At 45.0% G+C, this 20,168-nt stretch overlaps 1 protein-coding gene across 1 annotated transcript in view; it reads left to right on the top strand.

The window, feature by feature from the left end:
* Positions 1-20,168, top strand: part of PTPN18 (protein tyrosine phosphatase non-receptor type 18) — a 90,299-nt gene that overhangs the window by 65,969 nt on the left and 4,162 nt on the right. The window contains exon 12 of the mRNA XM_029610752.1: positions 18,590-18,678. Coding sequence (XP_029466612.1) covers positions 18,590-18,678 — 89 coding nt within the window. The remainder of the gene's footprint in view (positions 1-18,589; positions 18,679-20,168) is intronic.

The raw sequence follows: 20,168 nt of genomic DNA, 5'->3' as shown, positions 1-20,168 counted from the left end.
TTATGATGGATGAAGGTATGGTCTGATGTGTGTATGTGTGTCAGTCTACCTACAACGCTGGGAGAAGAGACCCCAGGATTATTTCCCTATCCCTTGGCAGACTGTGCAGAATAGTTTTCTATTTTGCCACTAGATGGCATTCCAGGACAAATTCTTGCCACATTTCAGTGATGCTGTGCGAAAGAGCCCCTCTCCCTCGTCTCAAGAGGGAGAGAGGGACTGGAGCATCCCAGTCGTGATACAAACCCTGCCGCCTCTCCCTTAAGCAGAGCTTCTGCTGGCAGATGAGACTTAACACATCTCAAGGCTAGATCCAGGAAAATGGTGCAGCGCAGAATCTCTCTTCTGCCTGCATCTCTTTTCTGCTGTACGAGTTTTTTTATTTTGTACCATCAAAAAGTTAATATGCAAATATCACAAAGAAAGAAAAAAAAGAAATTCAAAGATAAATGGAGATGAACAGACTCCCTTTTCACCTCTTATCGTTATGTTTCTTCACATTCTCTCCCAGGTCTCCTTCATTTTTAATCTTTTTTTCCTTTTCCTGAAGATTTTAATTGCCTTGAGATGGTCTCAGTTGGCTCCTGTAGTTGTTTATAGGCATGAAACTCTTCATTATCCAGAGAAAGTATTTAACTTGGGCACTTATTATCACAATTGTGGTCTTATCATATCTGACAAATTTCAGGGATGGCTGATCACAGATTCTCTCTGTGGCTTAAATCCTAGCACATACAACTTCCCAGTTTTTACTAAAGGGACAGCACAAAAAGAATGGAGATCCCCTTTACAGGCCTTCCCTTTGGACAATGTTGAGGGCATGGACCTCCTTAGGCCGAGATGGGGTTGACGTAACCTTCAGGGAGGAGCCCTGCAGATCCCCACCGTCAGCAGGCGGATTCAGACGAGGCAGAGTGGTGCTTCACCTTTACCAGTCATTGTTTCCCTTGGGTTGAGCCTTCAGGTGCTGGGGCCAGCAGGTCTTAGGAGGGGGGAACCTCTGAGGATGGTGAAGATTCTTCAACATAGCAGGGTCGGAGCAGACATAGACTAGGCATATCCTGAGGCAGGCTGAGATCAGTGGCAGGCGGCGTTCAAAGGTGTCCCGGAGACAGGCAATGGTCAGTGGCTGGCGGCAAGCAAGGATGTCTGGGAATCAAGCCACAGTCAAGTACCGGGTATTCGTCCATAGGGAAGAAGGGGGTGAATTAGTGTAGCTGGGTTCCAAAAAGGTTTGGATAAGTTCTTGGAGGAGAAGTCTATTAGCTGCTATTAATCAAGTTTACTTAGGGAATAGCCACTGCTATTAATTGCATCAGTAGCATGGGATCTTCTTAGTGTTTGGATAATTGCCAGGTTCTTGTGGCCTGGTTTGGCCTCTGTTGGAAACAGGATGCTGGGCTTGATGGACCCTTGGTCTGACCCAGCATGGCAATTTCTTATGTTCTTAGAAAGGGCAGGAAGGCAAGGAGCAAACAAGCAGGTAAGGAACACGAGGAAGAAAATTAATGGCTGTGAGACTAAAGACAAATTTAAAGGTAACTTTTTCTCTGACAATTTTGCTGATTTTTGAAGCATAAATCTGCCTTGATAAAAACTCAGCTAGGTTCTCAATTGTCTAGTTCTTTCAGCTCTGACAGTGCTTTCAAAGTATCTTTTGAATTTGTCGGTGGTTGGATATTTCTACCGAAGTTGGTAAATCTGAAATTGAACAATCTATGGTCCAGGTAAAGAATTCTCTCTCTCCTCTTGATCCATGTCCTTTTTTTCTTTGTTATATATCCTGCGGGAGGACTTTATTCCTGTTATCTGGCAACTAGTTGACTCTTCTCTGAAGGAAGACCAATTTCCATCGATACTAAAGCAAGCTTCTGTTCGTCCTGTTTCTAAGAAGGAAAATCTCCCTTTCGAACCCCCGTAGTAGCTATCGCCCAGTTTCTAACATAGTGACCCTGGGTAGATTGCTTGAGAAAATTGTACACTTGCAGTTGAATGATTATTTAAGGAGTATTACATAAGTATCAATATGGTTGTAGGGTAAGGCTCGGTACCGAGACCTTACTTCGGTCTGTTTTGGACTTCCTGCTGCTAGAACTCGATAAGGGGGTATCATTCATTGCAGTATTTTCGGATGTTACAGCAGCGTTTGACACTGTGTCTTTCTGTTCTTCTTGAACAACTTGAAGCAATTGGGATTACTGGTGGCGTTCTTGCATGGTTTAGCTCTTTGCTTAAATTAAGAAACCAGCAAGTTTTTTTGCAAGGTGGTTATTCTTCCTGATATGAAAACTCCCTGTGCTCTTCCACAGGGCTCCGTTTTAGCCGCAGCTTTGTTTAACATTTATATGAGACCCTTGTGTTCTTTGCTTGAATCGCAGCCTATAAACCTTTAGACTTTATGCAGAAAATTGTATTTTCCCCTAAAGAAGGGTTTGTCAGCTCCCCTAACTCATATTTCAGATTGTGCTCGACTTATTAATGACTGGATGCTTAGGAACCATCTGTTATTGAATGCTCAGAAAACTGAAGCAATGCATTTCTCCCGGGATCTAGATTTTTTTTAGAAAAACATAACACTAGCTCCTTGTCATTATTAAACACTGAGATCCAGTTTTCAAGTTTGGTGCGAAACCTGGGTGTAATTTTTGATAGTCGTCTTAATTTTAAAGCTCATTTGCATAGCGTTTTGAAGGGTGCTTATTTTAAATTACGGTTGTTTCATCATCTGAAATACATATTAAATAAGGATGACTTCCAAACTATTGTTCAGGCTTTTATTTTGTCTTTGGTAGATTATTGCAACTCTCTTTTTGTTGGCCTGCCAGGTGTCTTGCTTAGAGCTGTACAAGTTTTGCAAAATTCAACTGCCTGGCTTATATTTGGGGGACAGTGATATGATCATGTTACACCCTGGCTCAAGGATCTTCGTTGGCTTCCCCTAAAGTTTAGGTCACGGTTTAAGTTATTACTTGTTTTTAAGGTATTGAAACTTAAAAACCCTGCATATTTAGCTGATCTTTTGCAACCTTAACACCCCTAATCATAATTTACGTTCTGCTGATAAGAATCTTTTGGTGGTTCCTTCGACCAACTTAGCTCGATTGCAAGAAACACGTAGTAGATCATTTTTGATCGTTGGGCCTACTTTGTGGAATGTCTTACCTATAGCCTTGAGAGATTCTGAAGATATAAAGTCATTTCAAAAGCTTCTCAAGGCATATTTGTTTACTCAGGCGTTTTCTCAATAGGAATTTTTTTCTTTTTTAGTTTTAATGCATTTTATGTATTTTTGTTTTACTATTGTGTGTCAATGTTACATAAAGCAATTAAATATATTTTGTATTTTTTAAATATTTTATAATGTAATCCATTTAGTACATTTTGTTATAAATGGAATAGAAATGCTTTTAAATAAATAAATAGATAAGAACTGAAGAAGAGTCACAGACCTTGGAGTTACAGATGAGCTGGAACAGAAGAACAGGGACAGGCTGGAACTGAAGAATGAAGACAAGCTGGCAACTCACACTATTAAACAAAGCAGGCGAAGAGTGAAGGGAAGAGAGGGCCTTTTATCGGCCCAATCAGAGATGCGCGCAGTCGCCTAGGGGGGACTCGCTGCGCAGGAGCTATCAGCAGAGTCGCGCCGCATTGGAGAAGGGTGGCTGGCCTGGGGGAAGGTAGCAGTGGCATGGGGCTGAAGATAAGAAAATAAGAATATCAGAAATTGCCATGCTGGGTCAGACCAAGGGTCCATCAAGCCCAGCATTCTGTTTCCAACAGAGGCCAAACCAGGCCACAAGAACCTGGCAATTACCCAAACACTAAGAAGATCCCATACTACTGTTGCAATTAATAGCAATGGTTATTCCCTACGTAAATTTGATTAATAGCCGTTAATGGACTTCTTCTCCAAGAACCCATCCAAACCTTTTTTGAACCCAGCTACACTAACTGCACTAACCACATCCTCTGGCAACAAATTCCAGAGCTTTATTGTGCGTTGAGTGAAAAAGAATTTTCTCCGATTAGTCTTAAATGTGTTACTTGCTAACTTCATGGAGTGCCCCCTAGTCCTTCTATTATCCGAAAGTGTAAATAACTGATTCACATCTACTCGTTCAAAACCTCTCATGATCTTAAAGACCTCTATCATATCCCCCCTCAGCTGTCTCTTCTCCAAGCTTAACTGAGTCCAAAAGGATTTGGTACCCCAAAAGAAACTCTTATCCAAAATAAGTCTCCATGGAGCTTAACAGTTAAGAATTAGATAAATTAGAGCACAGCCCAGAATATGCTACCTGCTAGAAAAACACTGGGACTGCACTATTGTCAGTATCCACATGGGGGAGCTACAAACTGTACAGTCACCAAATCTGTCTACCCCGAAATCCACATGGTATAATCCTGATCCAGTATTAGTAGGGGACTAACAGGATCCCTACAATAATTTCTGTATGCGATGGGGACACCATAGTCTTTAACCCCCACCATTTAAAAACATTCTTCCAGAGTCGCAGGTGAAGCTTAAGGATCATTTCCCATAATGAAATGAGATGTGTTGGTGCTGGTCTGTTTTTATTTCAAATGTGGTGGTGTTGATGTGCTGCTTATTTACAGGGCCATAATGCAGTTTATCATAAGTGAAAGTGATAAACTCGTCCTTAACCTCTTTAGCAAGAGCACAGCGTAGTAGCAGCACAAAATGGTCTCCCAACATCTGGTGCTGTACAATATCTGTAGACAGGTACAAGGTATTAAACCCACCTATGATATCTGTTGGAAACAGTAAACACTGAGTATTTGTTAACTTCTAGCCCCAAAATGGTCACTAAATCACCCTTTGTGGAAATTACTGACATCCTCTGATTTTAATTTGATTCTTTGGGTACTGAAATCATAAAAGATTTGTGGCAAAATTATTCATGTCATAGTTCATGTGGTCCACTAAACTTTGAATGGTTGCATAATGCCCTCTTCTTACAGCAAAGTGATGCTCCACATTTCCTCCTCCCGAGGTGACAGTGTACTTCTGATCTTCTTTAATATTATTCCATATGCGTGGGTACTGTATTTCCACCAGCCCTACTTCCTATGATGCTTGTAGGTCCAGTGGTCTAGTTAATTGTATGGTGAAATCCTTGCAAAGGCAGTGTAATGTAAAACCACCTTCATTCATTTTTTTTTCTTTTTTTTTTTATGATACAAGGCCTTTTTCAAATCAATGTCTTGAACCTCTAACTCCATTATCCAACTGTTAAATTTTTCATGCCATCTCCACCATTTTATGAGACACTGTTTGTTCTTTCTTCTCCCTTTTACCTGTAGAACCTTATCAATGCGATATATTCTATCCCATCGAGGGTTGACTTTCAGTTATTCTTCAGGATAAAAAGAACCTTAAACGGCTTCCTCACCATAAACTCGTATCTCGTGCATTGTCTGCCCCCTGTTTAAAACATCCAGTATTATAAGTATTTTATCGGTCCACATTTATTCATAACCTTTTGCGAATCTCCCTTTAGTTTTTGACAGTCTAACATGATCCCCCATTTTAAAAAAGGGCTTAGCCGGTTTATGTTTGCTGTTATCACTGTAGATTAGTTTCCAGACACGCAGAGAATTTGAGGCTGTTTCATCGATGGGGGCTGGCCTGTGTTGTTCTATGAAAGCTGTTGTTGCTATTCCGCCTGCGGCTAAGGCCACGGGCAGCCTCTTACCTTCCTCCACTAGCCTGCCTGCCTTTCAGACGCCACCTCTCCGCATGGCGGGCCGGGCCGCTGTGCTTCCTCGCGGCTCAGAGGCCACTGCTTTCCTCACGGCCTGGAGGCCACCGCTGTCCTTGCGGCAGGAGGCTGCCGCCATCACTGCTGCCGTTGCCTGTCCTTCACGCAGCAGGGAGCCACCCCTCAGCCTCCTTCCAAGCGCCCTGGGAGCTGCCGACATTCCGCCTCTTCATGTGGCAGGAGCCGCCTCTGCTTCGGGCCTGCTTCACAGCATGGCTGCTCTCCAAGGTCCTGCCCCTTCTTCCTAAGGGACGAGGCCGTGCTTCTCTCCCTCTTTTAAAGGGCCAGCGAGGGAGTGGTGCTCCTGATGACATCACCGAGGGAGTTCCTCTTCAGCCCTATAAAAGGGCCCTGCCGTCATTCCAGCTTTGCCTTGGCAAGGAGCTAGTCCTCTCTAGGACTCTTCGAACCCCAGCTTCTCCTAGGCACTCTGTTCTTCGTGAGATCCCGTGTCTTCATCCTGCTCTCTCATCTCATCCTGTGTCTTCGTCATGGTCTCGTCTGATCTGGTGTCTCCGTTCCTGATGTGTCCAGATGTTCCTGTCCTCCAACATGTTTCCATATGTCTCCGAGGCTCTGCTTGTTCCGTCCCTGCGTGGTCCGCGACCAGCCCGGCTGGGTTGTGTAGGGTGCTCGGTGGGACAGTTCCATCTGTCATGGCCGAGGATTCTCCATGTCCCTCTTCAGACTACGATCTTGTTCCTGGTTCCAGATCTACCTCCTAGTGGCTTGTCTTCTGTCCAACTTCGGGATGACCACCTGATGCATCTTCAACGCTGGGTCGGAAATTCCGTCTTCCTTCAAATGGCCTGTCAGGTGCGTCGATCATGCCGGGTTCCCGAGGCTCAGTTCAGGACGTTGCTGCTTTGAGTTTTGGCTGGTTACCTCCATCCGTCTGTCCTGACATCTTTCGTCTCTGATGTCCAGATGTCAGTCTTCCTTCTCCTTCAGTACTCACCGCCATCTTGAACTCTAATGTATTTGAGTCGATGTCAGTTTGGTGTCTGCTTCGCCTCCAACGTGGTCTGCGACCAGCCAGGAGTGGCTGTGTAGGGCGTGTGGCGTGGCGGCACTCCTTCAGTCTTCGCCTTTATCCTGAACCCCATCTGAAACGACATCTGAGTCTTTGTCTGAATCCACGTCTGAGTTCATGTGCTCCACCCTCAGCCTCTGTCCGTCCTGTCGCATCTGCCGTTCCCTACGGCAGGTCCGAAAGCGCTGTCGAGTGGCTGGAGGGCTACTCCAGAGACCAGCATTGCGTTGCTGGGTCTCTCCAATGCGTCAGGTTCGGCAGAGGCCAGGGCCACTTGTCTCCAGTCTGTCCGCCCGTGCTTGGGCATTCCTCGCCTGCCTCGGCGCTTCCCGGAGCTCACTGTGGGCGCGTCGTGACCCAAGGGTACACTTCCTCACTAGCGTCCCCCGCAACAGCTGTGGTTATAGCTAAGCACAAAAGCCTGCAGCACATCTTCATATTGAAAAGTGTTGTGTGATGTAAAATATTGCCACATTTTGGATTTCAAGGTCCTGTTAAACCTTTCCACCACCTCCATCAGTGTTGGTCACAAAACGATGAACACCTCTATGTTTTAACAAATTCTTTATAGAGCTGTTTAAAACTCTTTATCCTTATCTGTTTATATTTTATTTGGAATATGGCCTCTATTAAAGATATTTTCAAATGCCCTGGCCATTTCATGGCCTGTCTTTGTTTTTAGGTTCACAACTTATGCATATTTTGATAAGATACAGTATATATCTCCGTCAAGATGTATTTGTAGCCGCTGTTATATCCGGACAAGGCAGACATGTCGACCAGAGCAGCTTGCCATTATACATCCACATCTGACATGATCATTTTGTTTCTTTTAAAACATATCCGAGCAGGTCTGTGTAAAGAATAAGCATCTTGGTCTGTAAGCCATTCGGTTATTTGTTTTCTGGTCAATCTATCATTACATTTTTAAGAGCTTATAAAAGAGATCTCATCAAAATTTCCTATGGCACCTGGGTCATAAATTTTATTTAACAGCTCCTGGTGCATGGTTATTCTGTGTGGCTGTAAATGCAGTGGTCTGTATATTAAAAAAAAACCTCAAAGCTTGTTTTAATCACTTTTATTTGTCTGAGTTTCTAGCCCCTCACACCCTGGTATTCGTTCTTTTTGTATACTACAAAGAATCTGCTCGAACTTCACTCTGAATGCCTGACAGGCAGACTCATTGTGCATACACATTTACACTGTAGCCTCCTTAGGAAAGGAGGGAAGGGGGGCATTGCTCCCTGTCACTGTGCACAGAATGAAAGAGAGCTTCTTCCTATGTCATAAGTAGTAACTTGGAAATCCAGGGTCAAGAACTCCTCTTTCCAGTTGTGTCACCATTCTGATGGCAGTTGTTTGGACTTCCAGTGATGTCATCAAAAAGTGGACTGGCTCCATTAATTCTGCTGTCATCAAAAGCAACAGGATTATTTCTGATCACATTGTACGGGATATGGTCTTAATTTTGAGGAGGAGGTTGGTTGGACTTCCGGTGATGTTACACTGGTAAACAAAGTTTTTGTTTCCTTCAAGCTTTTTGGTGTTCCAAATAGATTTTCTGATGCTGATCATAGATATTACTTCTAAATTTGTACATCACGTAAGGTTTTTGAGAAATGGCCAATTTTGTGTTACAATAATTGTGAAATTTTAAAACATATTTGCGGCAAAATTTTCCACACATAAGTGACGCCAAGATAAAAGAAGGTGTTTTCGTTGGCCCACAGATCCGAGCTGTAATGAACGACAGCCACTTTGATGGTCTTCTGCAAGGTACAGAACATGTTGCGTGGACAGCCTTCAAGAATGTCGTTTGTAACTTTCTAGGCAACTATAAGGCAGCAGACTAGGTCGAACAGGTTGAAAATCTGCTTCAGGCATACAAATTGATGAAGTTCAACATGTCATTGAAGATACATTTTCTGCATTCCCACTTGAACTTCTTCCCAGACAACCTTGGCGCTGTGAGTGGCGAACATGGTGAAAGGTTTCATCAAGACATTGTCAAAATGGAGAAACGGTATCAAGGCAAGTGGAACCCCTCCATGCTTGGAGAAGAGACGGCTGAGGGGGGATATGATAGAGGTCTTTAAGATCATGAGAGGTCTTGAACGACTAGATGTGAATCGGTTATTTACACTTTCGAATAATAGAAGGACTAGGGGGCTTTCCATGAAGTTAGCAAGTAGCACATTTAAGACTAATCGGAGAAAATTATTTTTCACTCAACGCACAATAAAGCTCGGGAATTTGTTGCCAGAGGATGTGGTTAGTGCAGTTAGTGTAGCTGGGTTCAAAAAAGGTTTGGATAAGTTCTTGAAGGAGAAGTCCATTAATGGCTATTAATCAAGTTTACTTAGGGAATAGCCACTGCTATTAATTGCATCAGTAGCATGGGATCTTCTTAGTGTTTGGGTAATTGCCAGGTTCTTGTGGCCTGGTTTGGCCTCTGTTGGAAACAGGATGCTGGGCTTGATGGACCCTTGGTCTGACCCACATGGCAATTTCTTATGTTCTTATGCTGGGTGACTATTGTTGGACTCTCATCCGCGAAGCGTCGGACAGTGATTACAAACAAAATTCTGCGGCAAAACATGTTTAGTTTTGTTTTCAGGTGCCAACATTGATATTATAGCTTATGCCACTACAGACACGTAACAATGCTTAATGTATATCGTACTTTTCTGGCAAACGGTACATGATACAGACATAATAAATGCATATTTGTGTTCAGCTTGTTGAAATCTACTTGTTTCACCGAAGGTTGTGGAGGAAACAAAATGTTCCCAGAAATTTGTTCACCAGTGCCAAAAGATAGTCAGGAGCCATTCCCAATAACATCATAGAGGGTGTGGTTTGGGTTGAGCAGGGGCATGGTTTGGGAGGTGGGCTGGGGGTGTGGTTTTGGGCAGGATGGGTGTGACCTGGGATGAGGCATGGGTGGGGATATGCCAGTGCACTTCTATGGGAGTGGGAAAGATATGAGCATTGTAATGGGTGAGGCTTAGACCAGAAGTGAACACTGATTGGCTGATGTCATCTTTATCTCATGTGCCAATCAATTTGATAAATGGTGTAGCTAATCAAACAAAACAAGTAACAACCCAAATATAGCAAAAGAGAAAAAATATATTGCCACGAGGAGAAAAAAAACCCAAAACACCCACAGTACAGTTTCCGCAAAGGCATGTGGAGATGGAGAGAAGAGAGACAAATATTCACAGAAGACTATTTCTTATTTGAAATGCACATTATACTATTGCGAAAGGCTCTTTCTGATCGAAACGCAGGCTTTCTGCATCCCCTCCATCCAGAGGGAGAATACTATTCATGGATCAGATGACACAGCTGGCAATCATCCTGGACTTCTGGAAGCACGGGAGAGCTGAAGGAAATGTCCGGTACTGCATTCGCTTCATTGTCAATCACCATGTTTCCCTGAGACAGTCTCTGGTCTGGAGATGATGATAACCTGGCTATCAGTCTATCCCAGTTCACTCCTACCAAAACTCATCTACTAGTAATCAAAAGCAGGTGGGTGTAAAATGGCACAGACTTAGTCTGGGCTGCACCTAAGGAAGCATTTACTGGGCATTTGATTGACATATATGAAATCTGGTGTCTCCTCACCTCCGACGTCCTGCAGCCTGCCAGCATTACGTCTTCTGAGAACTTCCACAGGAGGCCATGATGGAAGCAGGCTGCTCCCAGGTCCTGCTTTCCAGGCTGTGTTCCTCTTTCTCTCTAGTGTTTGTTTCTGCCGTGCTCCTGGGAGCACTAGCATCAGGCTTTGCAGTATTCAGTGATTGCTGAGGGGAGCCTGCTACTGTGAGCTCTGCCTCTCCTGGTTAATATTCTCTGTTAGAGCTTTACCAGCTTCTTCAGCAAAGCTGGGTATATTTGAAACTTTCCTATTTAGAATTCAGGCACAGAATAATTTTCCTTTAGGCACAGGATACAGTGAGCTGGATTTTCACTCAGACTTTGCTTATTTATTACACCAAGTTGTTTTTCTGCTTCCGTTTCAACGGTTTATCCTCAGAAATGTTCAGTAAACTTTCTTGTCGTGCGAGTGCAAAGGTATTACGTGCCCTTGGTGAACCTTCAATCTCCTGCCCTCCCCCTTGCACACCAGATTATTGGTGGCAGTTCTGACATGACATCCACTTCTCTTGCTTCGCTCAGCATCCACATCTCCCTCGCGCCTGTTGCCAGGTCTTGCATCCCATCTCCCTTTCCACCTGTCCACAGTGCCCAGCAACCCTTCTCTCTATCCCCCTGTCCAGCCTTTCTCCCCCTCACTCCCAGTCTCTATGCCCCCTTTCTGCGGTACCCAGCATCCTTTCTCCACCCACTATCTGCCCAGAATCCTCTCTCCACCCCATCCTTGCCTACCCAGCACCTTCTTTCTCCACCCGCCCAACACCCTCTCTCCACATTTCTGCCACCCACCCACCCGCCTCTCTGTCTCCACCCACCCTCTATACCTTAGCATCTATTCCCTTCTCTCTTGTGGTGCTGTGTCTTAAAAGTGAGTAGGTGGCACCTGAATGTTTCCATGGTTTATGCTGCCTCCCAAAATTTTGGCAACCGCCTACTTCATCTACTGGGGGAACCGGCCCTGCTCTCCTGTGTAATTAGTACTCACACCATGGTCGTTTTTCTTGTGTTTATTCCCAACTTAGCTTTGCTTGCTTGTGCTGTTTTTCCACACTTTCCTTTTTCTTAAGTTTTGCTTTTATTTTAAGCCCTTTTCAATGCATGCAGCAAAAGCACTTGGGGCTGCTTCAATCTGTCCAGAAATTCACTGAGTGGGTCCAGATTTGGAGAGGAGGAGGAGCCTGGGTCTGGCTATTTCCCTTTTGAAATTGACCTGGATCCAGGAAGGTGTCGAGGGTACGTTCAGGATGGTCAAATCCCTTCACAAGCCTGTCATTTTCACTTCTTTCTTTCTTCTTTTTAGCAAGCTTCCTCTTACAGACTTTTCTGCTCAGGCCTTGGCTGACGCACGCCCCAGCTGGGGTACGTTCCATTTTATTTTTCTGAAAGTTCTTTCTTTCCCCTTTGCTTGTTTTTTCTTTTTTTAGTTGGCAGTTTTCTCCTGATCTTATGGGTTTCAGCTTAAATAGACCTGGCCTGCAATGGGCTGCAGCACCGTGAGTTTCACTCAGATATACCTGCAGGTTTCCCCATTTGATAATTCTGCCCCCATCTACCCGAGCATCCCAATGACAAATCTTGACCTAGAGATCGAAGACCATGGCGTCCTCGGAAAGCCAGCATTTGTGTCCCCTGAATCTGTCCAGTTGTGGGATGGCCAAGAGTCGCTTCCCCAGGGTTGTGAGCCCTGCTTTTTCTCTTATGCATCTCATTGTCCTTCATCTTTTTTTTTTGTGTTTTTTTTGGTCTTCATCAGATAATATCCTCCTCCTGAACATTTTGAAATTGATTACATCGGCTTTCTCTGCATCCAAAAATCATTTAAACACTTCTTTAAACTTTGGGCCTTGGGGTTCAGTGCGTGCCCTAAGCTAAATTTTGCATCCAGCCAAGCTGCCTCTTTTTCTGTGGTGGACCTGAGACCATGAGAAGGCTTGTCCAGGAGCTCTCTCATGACTGCAGCACCCCTTCCTAATCCTGTCCTGAGACCCCCCTCACTCAGGGCCTTGCCAATGCACCTCACAGCACCCCTCACCCTGCTATTGCAGTACTGAGACTCCCACCCCCTCTCCTCCAGGTTTGCCTCAACTAAGAACTACACCAGCTCCTGTGGTTAGCACATACTCTATATTTACATCCTGATGGGTTTCATCACTTCACCATCTGCCCCTTTCAGGTTTCCTTCCTGTTTTATTTTATTTTTTTTTGTTTTGTGAGGGGGTGGGGAGGGAGTTTCGAGGGTGGTGAGGAAAATGTAAAGGAAAGCAGGGCAAAAAGCAAGTAACTGGTCAGTGAATCAAAGGAAAAGCGGACCAAGTACAAACAGCCTCTATTCTACTTTACTGTGCTTGCACTTAGCCACTTGACCTAGATTCACTGTTTGGTTTTGCCTCCATTAGATGCCTGCTTTCTAACAAGGCATTACCTGCCCTCTGCTCTCATTCCCTTCCCACAAAGCTTCTCCACTGACTACTTTCAAACCTTCCAAAGTACAAAAGTCACATCCTTGCCTAAGTACCCTCTGCACCCCCAAAATGTGTTATCTCTAACCTGAGGCTCTTTCCAAGTTTTAAGAGAGGGAGACACACACATAAAAGAAGCCTAGTGGTTACAGTGGCAGCAGAGAAAGCCAGGGGTTCAAATCCCACTGGTGCTCCTTGTGACTATGGGCGAGTCACTTCACCCTCCATCGCCTCCGGTACAAAGAATGGGAGGAAAAGCCTTTAGTAGATGAGGCCCTTAGATTGTGAGCCCTCTGAGAACAGAGAAATGCTGACTGTACCTGAATATCACTCACCTTCAGCTACCAATAAAAAGGCAGGAGCTAAATAAATAAGCCAAGATGCCCACAGCCACTAAGAGTGCCAATCACACAGGTATCGTTATGATCTGATAAGCCTCTCTTCAAATAGGCCTGAAGCCAAAACCAGAAGATATCTGAAAAGTTGATTTTGACCACTTACAAAGTATTTCCGCGCTGGCTTATAAATCCCAATAAATGAAATGCAATGGAGCTCTCATACAATCCGAGGCGTTCCCTAATAAAAGACAACATGTTTAATCATCAGTCAGAAGCAAACAACCAGTGGCTTTATTGGAAAAGAATCACGTTAATGCTAGATACAAAAAAAAAAACTTAAAGAAACAAAAATGATAGAAAGCATCTATTGATTTAAAATACCAACAGGGCCATGGTTCTACAGATCCCCTGCCTGCTTCAGGGAGACATTCTGAAAACTTATCAGAACTTATCAAAATGGTTAAACACTGCATTAAGACTACATATTCCCCAAAGAAATCTCAGATCAGCAAATAAAGCCTTACTGACCATACCCTCTGTAAAGACAGCTAAACTGACACAAGTAAGGGAGAGAGCACTATCATTAGCTGGCCCTATATTATGGAAATCAATGCCACCCGAAATAAGACTGAGGGATCAAAAACTCTTCAAAAAAAGCTTAAAACATGGCTTTTCAAAAAAGCTTTTAAAAGTGAGAATGGGGAATAGGTAGTACTAAGAAACAAGAAAAGGACTTTATATACACACAGGCAAAAGTCACCAGAGAACATATATGCGTTCTTTATTTTTATTTTTATCACACTTAAGTATTAAGTTAAAGAATTACAGTATATCGCATATATGGATAGCCCATAAAGGGAATTTCAATACACATTACATATAGCTTATAATATTTTGAATCATGTATCTGAACAAATTCGGCACCCTCTGGTTAAAGTACAATCTATTTCAAATTTATTCATGTGTCTATTTGTAAACCGTTGTGATGGTATATCACTAAACGACAGTACAGAAAAGTTTTTAAATAAATAGTTTACTTATTTATTTAACAAAACCAAAGAGAAAAAAAAAAAGAAACACAAAAAACCACATATTTGACAGAAGATTTTCCTAAACCCTTTTATGGCAAATTCTAAATCAACAGAATGTTTAACTTGATGTGCACTTCCAAGGTTACTTGTGAAGATCAGCAGAGCTCCTTATCTTTCCACCCAAGCCCACCTCCTCTCTTCCTCCTTTCTCTGTTTCTGTGGATAATACAGTCATCCTCCTGGTCCCATCAGCCCGTATTCTAGGAGTCATCTTTGACTCTCCTTTTCTACGCATATCCAAAACTCTGTTAATACATCCATTTGTTCCTCTATAACATTGCCAAAATCTATCCCGTCTTTTCTGAACACACTACCAGAACCCTTATTTGCTCTCTCATCTCCTGCTTAGACTATTGCGACCTGCTCCTCACAGGTTGTTGCGACTGTCGCTGTTCGACGCCCTAATTCCGCCTTCTTTACCTCTGTGGCGACTCCCTCCAGGTCTGATGGATGGCTGGCTGCTGCGGCGTCTCCATGCCGTCTCCTTCCGGTGTTCCCAGACCGGCTCGACACTGCAACTCCATCTTGTCCTGATGCCTAGGGCGCGCACGCGTCCCGACTCTTGTTCCAGCAAGGGCGCGAACCTCAGGGGCGTCCACCTGAGCTGACGTCATCTGCTTCGAATATTTAAAGGTCTTTGAAAATGCTAACAAACTGAGTTAGCAAGGGGATTCGTTCCAAGCTACTCTGCCTCCTCTGACTTACCAGAGGTACCCGCTCCTCGGAGTCCTCGCTCTTTTCTTTATTTTCAGATTACAGATAGGAACCGGTACTCGCTCCTCGAGGGCCCATGTTCCTGGACACTCTGAAGATTCTCTACTGCCTGGAAGCTATCGCTGCTACAAACAATTGTGAGTTACCATCACTCTGTCAGAGCTTTCCCTGGAACCAGGTACTCGCTCCTCGAGGGCCTAATCCTTTCCAGCTCCTGAGCTTACTTGAGACCTTACATGAGTTTTGTCATCTAGTTCTGTTCATGAACTCTGCCTACTCTGCCTACTCACTTTCTACAGTTTCTCAACAGCTCAGCCATCCTGGAATCATTGTTCCAGTACCTGAAGGACTACAGCCCTGCCGGGCATATCAGCTCACTACTGCCACCTCTGGTGGTTTCTAATAACCTGTTTAATAAAAGAACTAATGTGTGTCTGTCTCCATAGTCCATCCTAGCCAGTGGTCCCTCTTGGGGTATCCTCCCGGGAACGTGGTCATCTGCCATCGGCCCAGGGATCCACCCACAACTATATCAGATTGCTATCTCCCTAGCAAATCCAGAACAGATTGCTAACTCCGCAGTCTAACTAACATCAGAGATATAAACAGATTGCTAACTCCTTAGCAAGACGATATCTGAGACACTACAAGATTGCTGACTCCTCCCTCTCCAGGAGCCCGCTATACAGAGCCTTCTCTACAGATTGCTCCTCCTATCTGACTGCTCCTCCCATCAAGCATCAGATTTATAACACAGGTCTCCCGGCAAGCTATCTCTCTCTACTGCAATCTGTCCTAAATTCAGCTGTGTGACTTATCTTTCACCAAAGTCGCTACACTCACATAACCCATTTTCTGAAGGCAGTGCATTGGCCCCCTGTCTGCTCCCACATACAGTTCAAGCTCTACTTTCTCACCTGCAAATGTCTTCACTCTGCAGCTCATCACTAACCTCCTCTCTTATCTCTCTCGTGTACTTCACTCATTGGACAAGTTACTCCTATCTGTGCCCTTCTCCTCTACTACCAATTCCTGATTCCATGCTTTCCACCTGGCTGTGCCTTGTGCTTGAAATAGTCAACATGATTCCCTTTCTCACTGTGTTTAAATTCCATCTAATGACCTGACTTTTTAAAGCTGCTTTTAAATCTTAGACCTGATTGTTTGCTTTTTGCCTCATTAACTACCTTTCTTTTCTTTCTTTTTAACCATTGTCATGCTTTATGAAATGCAAGTCTCTTGTCCTGTATGTTTGTCTTATTAGATTGTAAGCTCTATTGAGTGTATTTGTACAGCTCTGCGCATGTTATGTAGTGCTATAAAAGTGTTAACTAGTAGTAGTAGTACCTACCTGCTCTGATGAAAAGAACCGCAGAAGCCAAAATTAATACAGAGTTTAACTGAAAATTTACCAGTATGGAAGCACAGGGAGGGTCCTGGATTGATCTGACTGGACTCAAGGAAAGAAAATGATCAGGTAAGAATTAATTTCACCTTTCTCATTATCCAGTCAGACCAGTCCAGACAAATAGGAAATACCAAATCTACTCCTAAATAGGGTGGGATAATGCCAGAACCCACATAAGTTCTAGCAATAACTTCTGTGAACCAACAAACTATTCAACCTAGTCTCAAACTTTAAATGGCTCATTGGCATGGAGCCGGGCATGGAATGTGAGTGCCTAATGAGCCATTTTTAGAAAGCAGAATTGACACTGTGAGATGAACCAATTTCACTTGAATCAATCCATTGTCCTACCAATGTTTTGTTCCCCAGACCACATGCCAGAAAGGGCAAATAGGTTCTTCATATGTTGGACTTTAGAAGAGCTTTAGTGTTTTGTTTGGACAGAACAAAGAATTAAGGAATGTCTTCTCAATTATTCAATCAGTCAAATAAAGTGCTTTAGTGTCAAACTAACTCTTTCCATGTAGGTATCTGATTGCATTTATTACTGTTATGCTCAGTCAGGACAGCAAATTCAAAATAAAATAAAAGCACATTAAGCCAAGACTACTGCAGCTCCCTTGGATAATCTTTGCTCTGCTTCCATAGCAAAAATAATTTGTAAAGCTGCCACGATCTCCTGTCCATATCTTCACTGCTCATTATTCCCTAGAAGATGCTTCACTTCAAGATAGCAGTTTTGGCCAAGCAGTTGTAAAAAGCTTATTTATCTGTTTCTTTCAACTCTCCTACCAGCCTCTGCCATTAATTATTTAAATTTATAGTCTGCCTTTCATCACTAGTCAGCCACGTCAAAGCAGATAAACTGTAGATACTGAGATATTTCCTGTCCCCAGAGGACTTATCACTGCTGATATGATAATAAGATGCATTCTTATATGCAACCGTCAGCTTGGAAGTCCCCACTTGTGTGGCTGATTTAGGTTTTGCTTGTCCAAGGAGAGAGCAAAGCGACTTACCTGTAACAGGTGTTCTACATGGACAGCAGGACAAACATCCAATAAGTGAGTTGCCTTGCAGAGGACACCAAGACAACCCTTAGCTTGGGAGTCCCCACATGTGGGACTGTTCATTCTGCTTGTCCAAGGAGAAAACAAAGTTGCTTACCTGGAATTTGTCATCTGTGGACAGCAAAATTCCCTCCCACCACCCCATAGAGTTTAATCATCTCTTTACTCTGCCTGCTGCTGACACCTTAGCTTTGACATAGACTGAGGGGGCTTCACTCAGGGTTGATTGGTGCAGTGCCTGCTACACAAGTGTGAAGCTTGTAGGCTGACACTCTCTGTATATGGTGCCAAGCGATGACCACAGTGGGATTGTTAATCCTGCTGTCAATGGAGAACACCAGTTACAGGTAAGCAATTTTGTTTTCTGAAATGTCTCTTATGCAATATGATGGCATCTTACATTGGATGATTCATAATAAGTTGACAAGTTGCAAGTAATGCCTCTTTTGGCTACAAGAGATGACATCTCACTCTATTTGATTATTACAGAAATAAGAGCTGGCTTTATAACCAGGTTGGTACTTGTATGCTCTATCATAAGCTCCTAGATGCTGAGCGTGATCTCTTATAGTATAAAAGACTGCACCATTTCTCACCAGCTGCTTGGGGTCATTTGAGTGTGCCAGTGATACAGCGTGCAAGGGCAGTTTTGCAGCAGACTGTGAAAAATTGAATCAGCCTTGTTGTCATAAAGAAATCAATGTAGTCCAAGGAGATAGCAGAGGGTTCTGCTTCAGACACACCCGCAGTTTCAGGTTGATCTTGTATTTGGATTCTGGTTCAGTGGAGAAATGCATTGTACGTCAATGCTCTGAGTGCAGGGGGTATGCAGCTGCAGCCCTCAGAGTGCATGCTGATTTGACTGTGAGCAGTCCAAACCACCAAGAGTTAAACCAGCTCATCTGCCTGACTAAAACAGTGACTGTATAGGAAGGGCACATGAGACACTTCCTGAAAAAGAGAGAGAGAAATAGATAAGAGTTCACAAGCAAATTATGCTTTTCTTTCCCTCTCTGGACAGAACAAGGTCCCATTCTATGATGATGCTGCGTCCTTGAGGACAGACAGAAGAAGCAAACCTGCTCTCCCAAGATCCTCAGTCTTCACCAGGTAGGAACCATGCCTAGGACTTCTGCCATCAGAGCCCCTCTACCAGAGCACAGGTGGGGGTTCCCCTCCTTCTGTTTCCTACCCAGGACACAGCAGCACAACATGACCTTCAGTCCTCTTATCCCAGACAGCACCAGCTACAGGACAGGCTGAAGCATGAATGCTGTGGGAGGGGGAAAGGGAAGTATCCCCTGCAACCTTCCTATGTAATCCTCTCTCCCTCCACCTCCCTGCACCCTGCGTGATCCTCTCTCCCTCCACCTCCCTGCACCCTGCGTGATCCTCTCTCTCCCTCCACCTCCCTGCACCCTGCGTGATCCTCTCTCTCCCTCCACCTCCCTGCACCCTGCGTGATCCTCTCTCTCCCTCCACCTCCCTGCACCCTGCGTGATCCTCTCTCTCCCTCCACCTCCCTGCACCCTGCATGATCCTCTCTCTCCCTCCACCTCCCTGCACCCTGCGTGATCCTCTCTCTCCCTCCACCTCCCTGCACCCTGCGTGATCCTCTCTCCCTCCACCTCCCTGCACCCTGCGTGATCCTCTCTCTCCCTCCACCTCCCTGCACCCTGCGTGATCCTCTCTCTCCCTCCACCTCCCTGCACCCTGCGTGATCCTCTCTCTCCCTCCACCTCCCTGCACCCTGCGTAATCCTCTCTCTCCCTCCACCTCCCTGCACCCTGCATGATTCTCTCTCTTCCCTCCACCTCCCTGCACCCTGCGTGATTCTCTCTTCCCTCCACCTCCCTGCACCCTGCGTGATTCTCTCTCTTCCCTCCACCTCCCTGCACCCTGGGTGATTCTCTCTCTTCCCTCCACCTCCCTGCACCCTGCGTGATCCTCTCTCTCCCTCCACCTCCCTGCACCCTGCGTGATTCTCTCTCTTCCCTCCACCTCCCTGCACCCTGCAAGATCCTCTCTCTCCCTCCACCTCCCTGCACCCTGGGTGATTCTCTCTCTTCCCTCCACCTCCCTGCACCCTGCAAGATCCTCTCTCTCCCTCCACCTCCCTGCATCCTGCGTGATTCTCTCTCTCCCTCCACCTCCCTGCACCCTGCGTGATCCTCTCTCTCCCTCCACCTCCCTGCACCCTGCGTGATCCTCTCTCTCCCTCCACCTCCCTGCACCCTGCGTGATCCTCTCTCTTCCCTCCACCTCCCTGCACCCTGCGTGATTCTTTCTCTTCCCTCCACCTCCCTGCACCCTGCGTGATTCTCTCTCTTCCCTCCACCTCCCTGCACCCTGCGTGATTCTCTCTCTCCCTCCACCTCCCTGCACCCTGCGTGATTCTCTCTCTTCCCTCCACCTCCCTGCACCCTGCGTGATTCTCTCTCTCCCTCCACCTCCCTGCACCCTGCGTGATTCTCTCTCTTCCCTCCACCTCCCTGCACCCTGCGTGATCCTCTCTCTCCCTCCACCTCCCTGCACCCTGCGTGATCCTCTCTCTCCCTCCACCTCCCTGCACCCTGCGTGATTCTCTCTCTTCCCTCACC

Source organism: Rhinatrema bivittatum, chromosome 1, assembly GCF_901001135.1.
Source record: "Rhinatrema bivittatum chromosome 1, aRhiBiv1.1, whole genome shotgun sequence".
In the NCBI taxonomy this organism is placed as follows: Eukaryota; Metazoa; Chordata; class Amphibia; order Gymnophiona; family Rhinatrematidae; genus Rhinatrema; species Rhinatrema bivittatum.
Note: the sequence above shows the minus strand (reverse complement) of the source record. Positions and strands in the feature narration are given on the sequence as shown.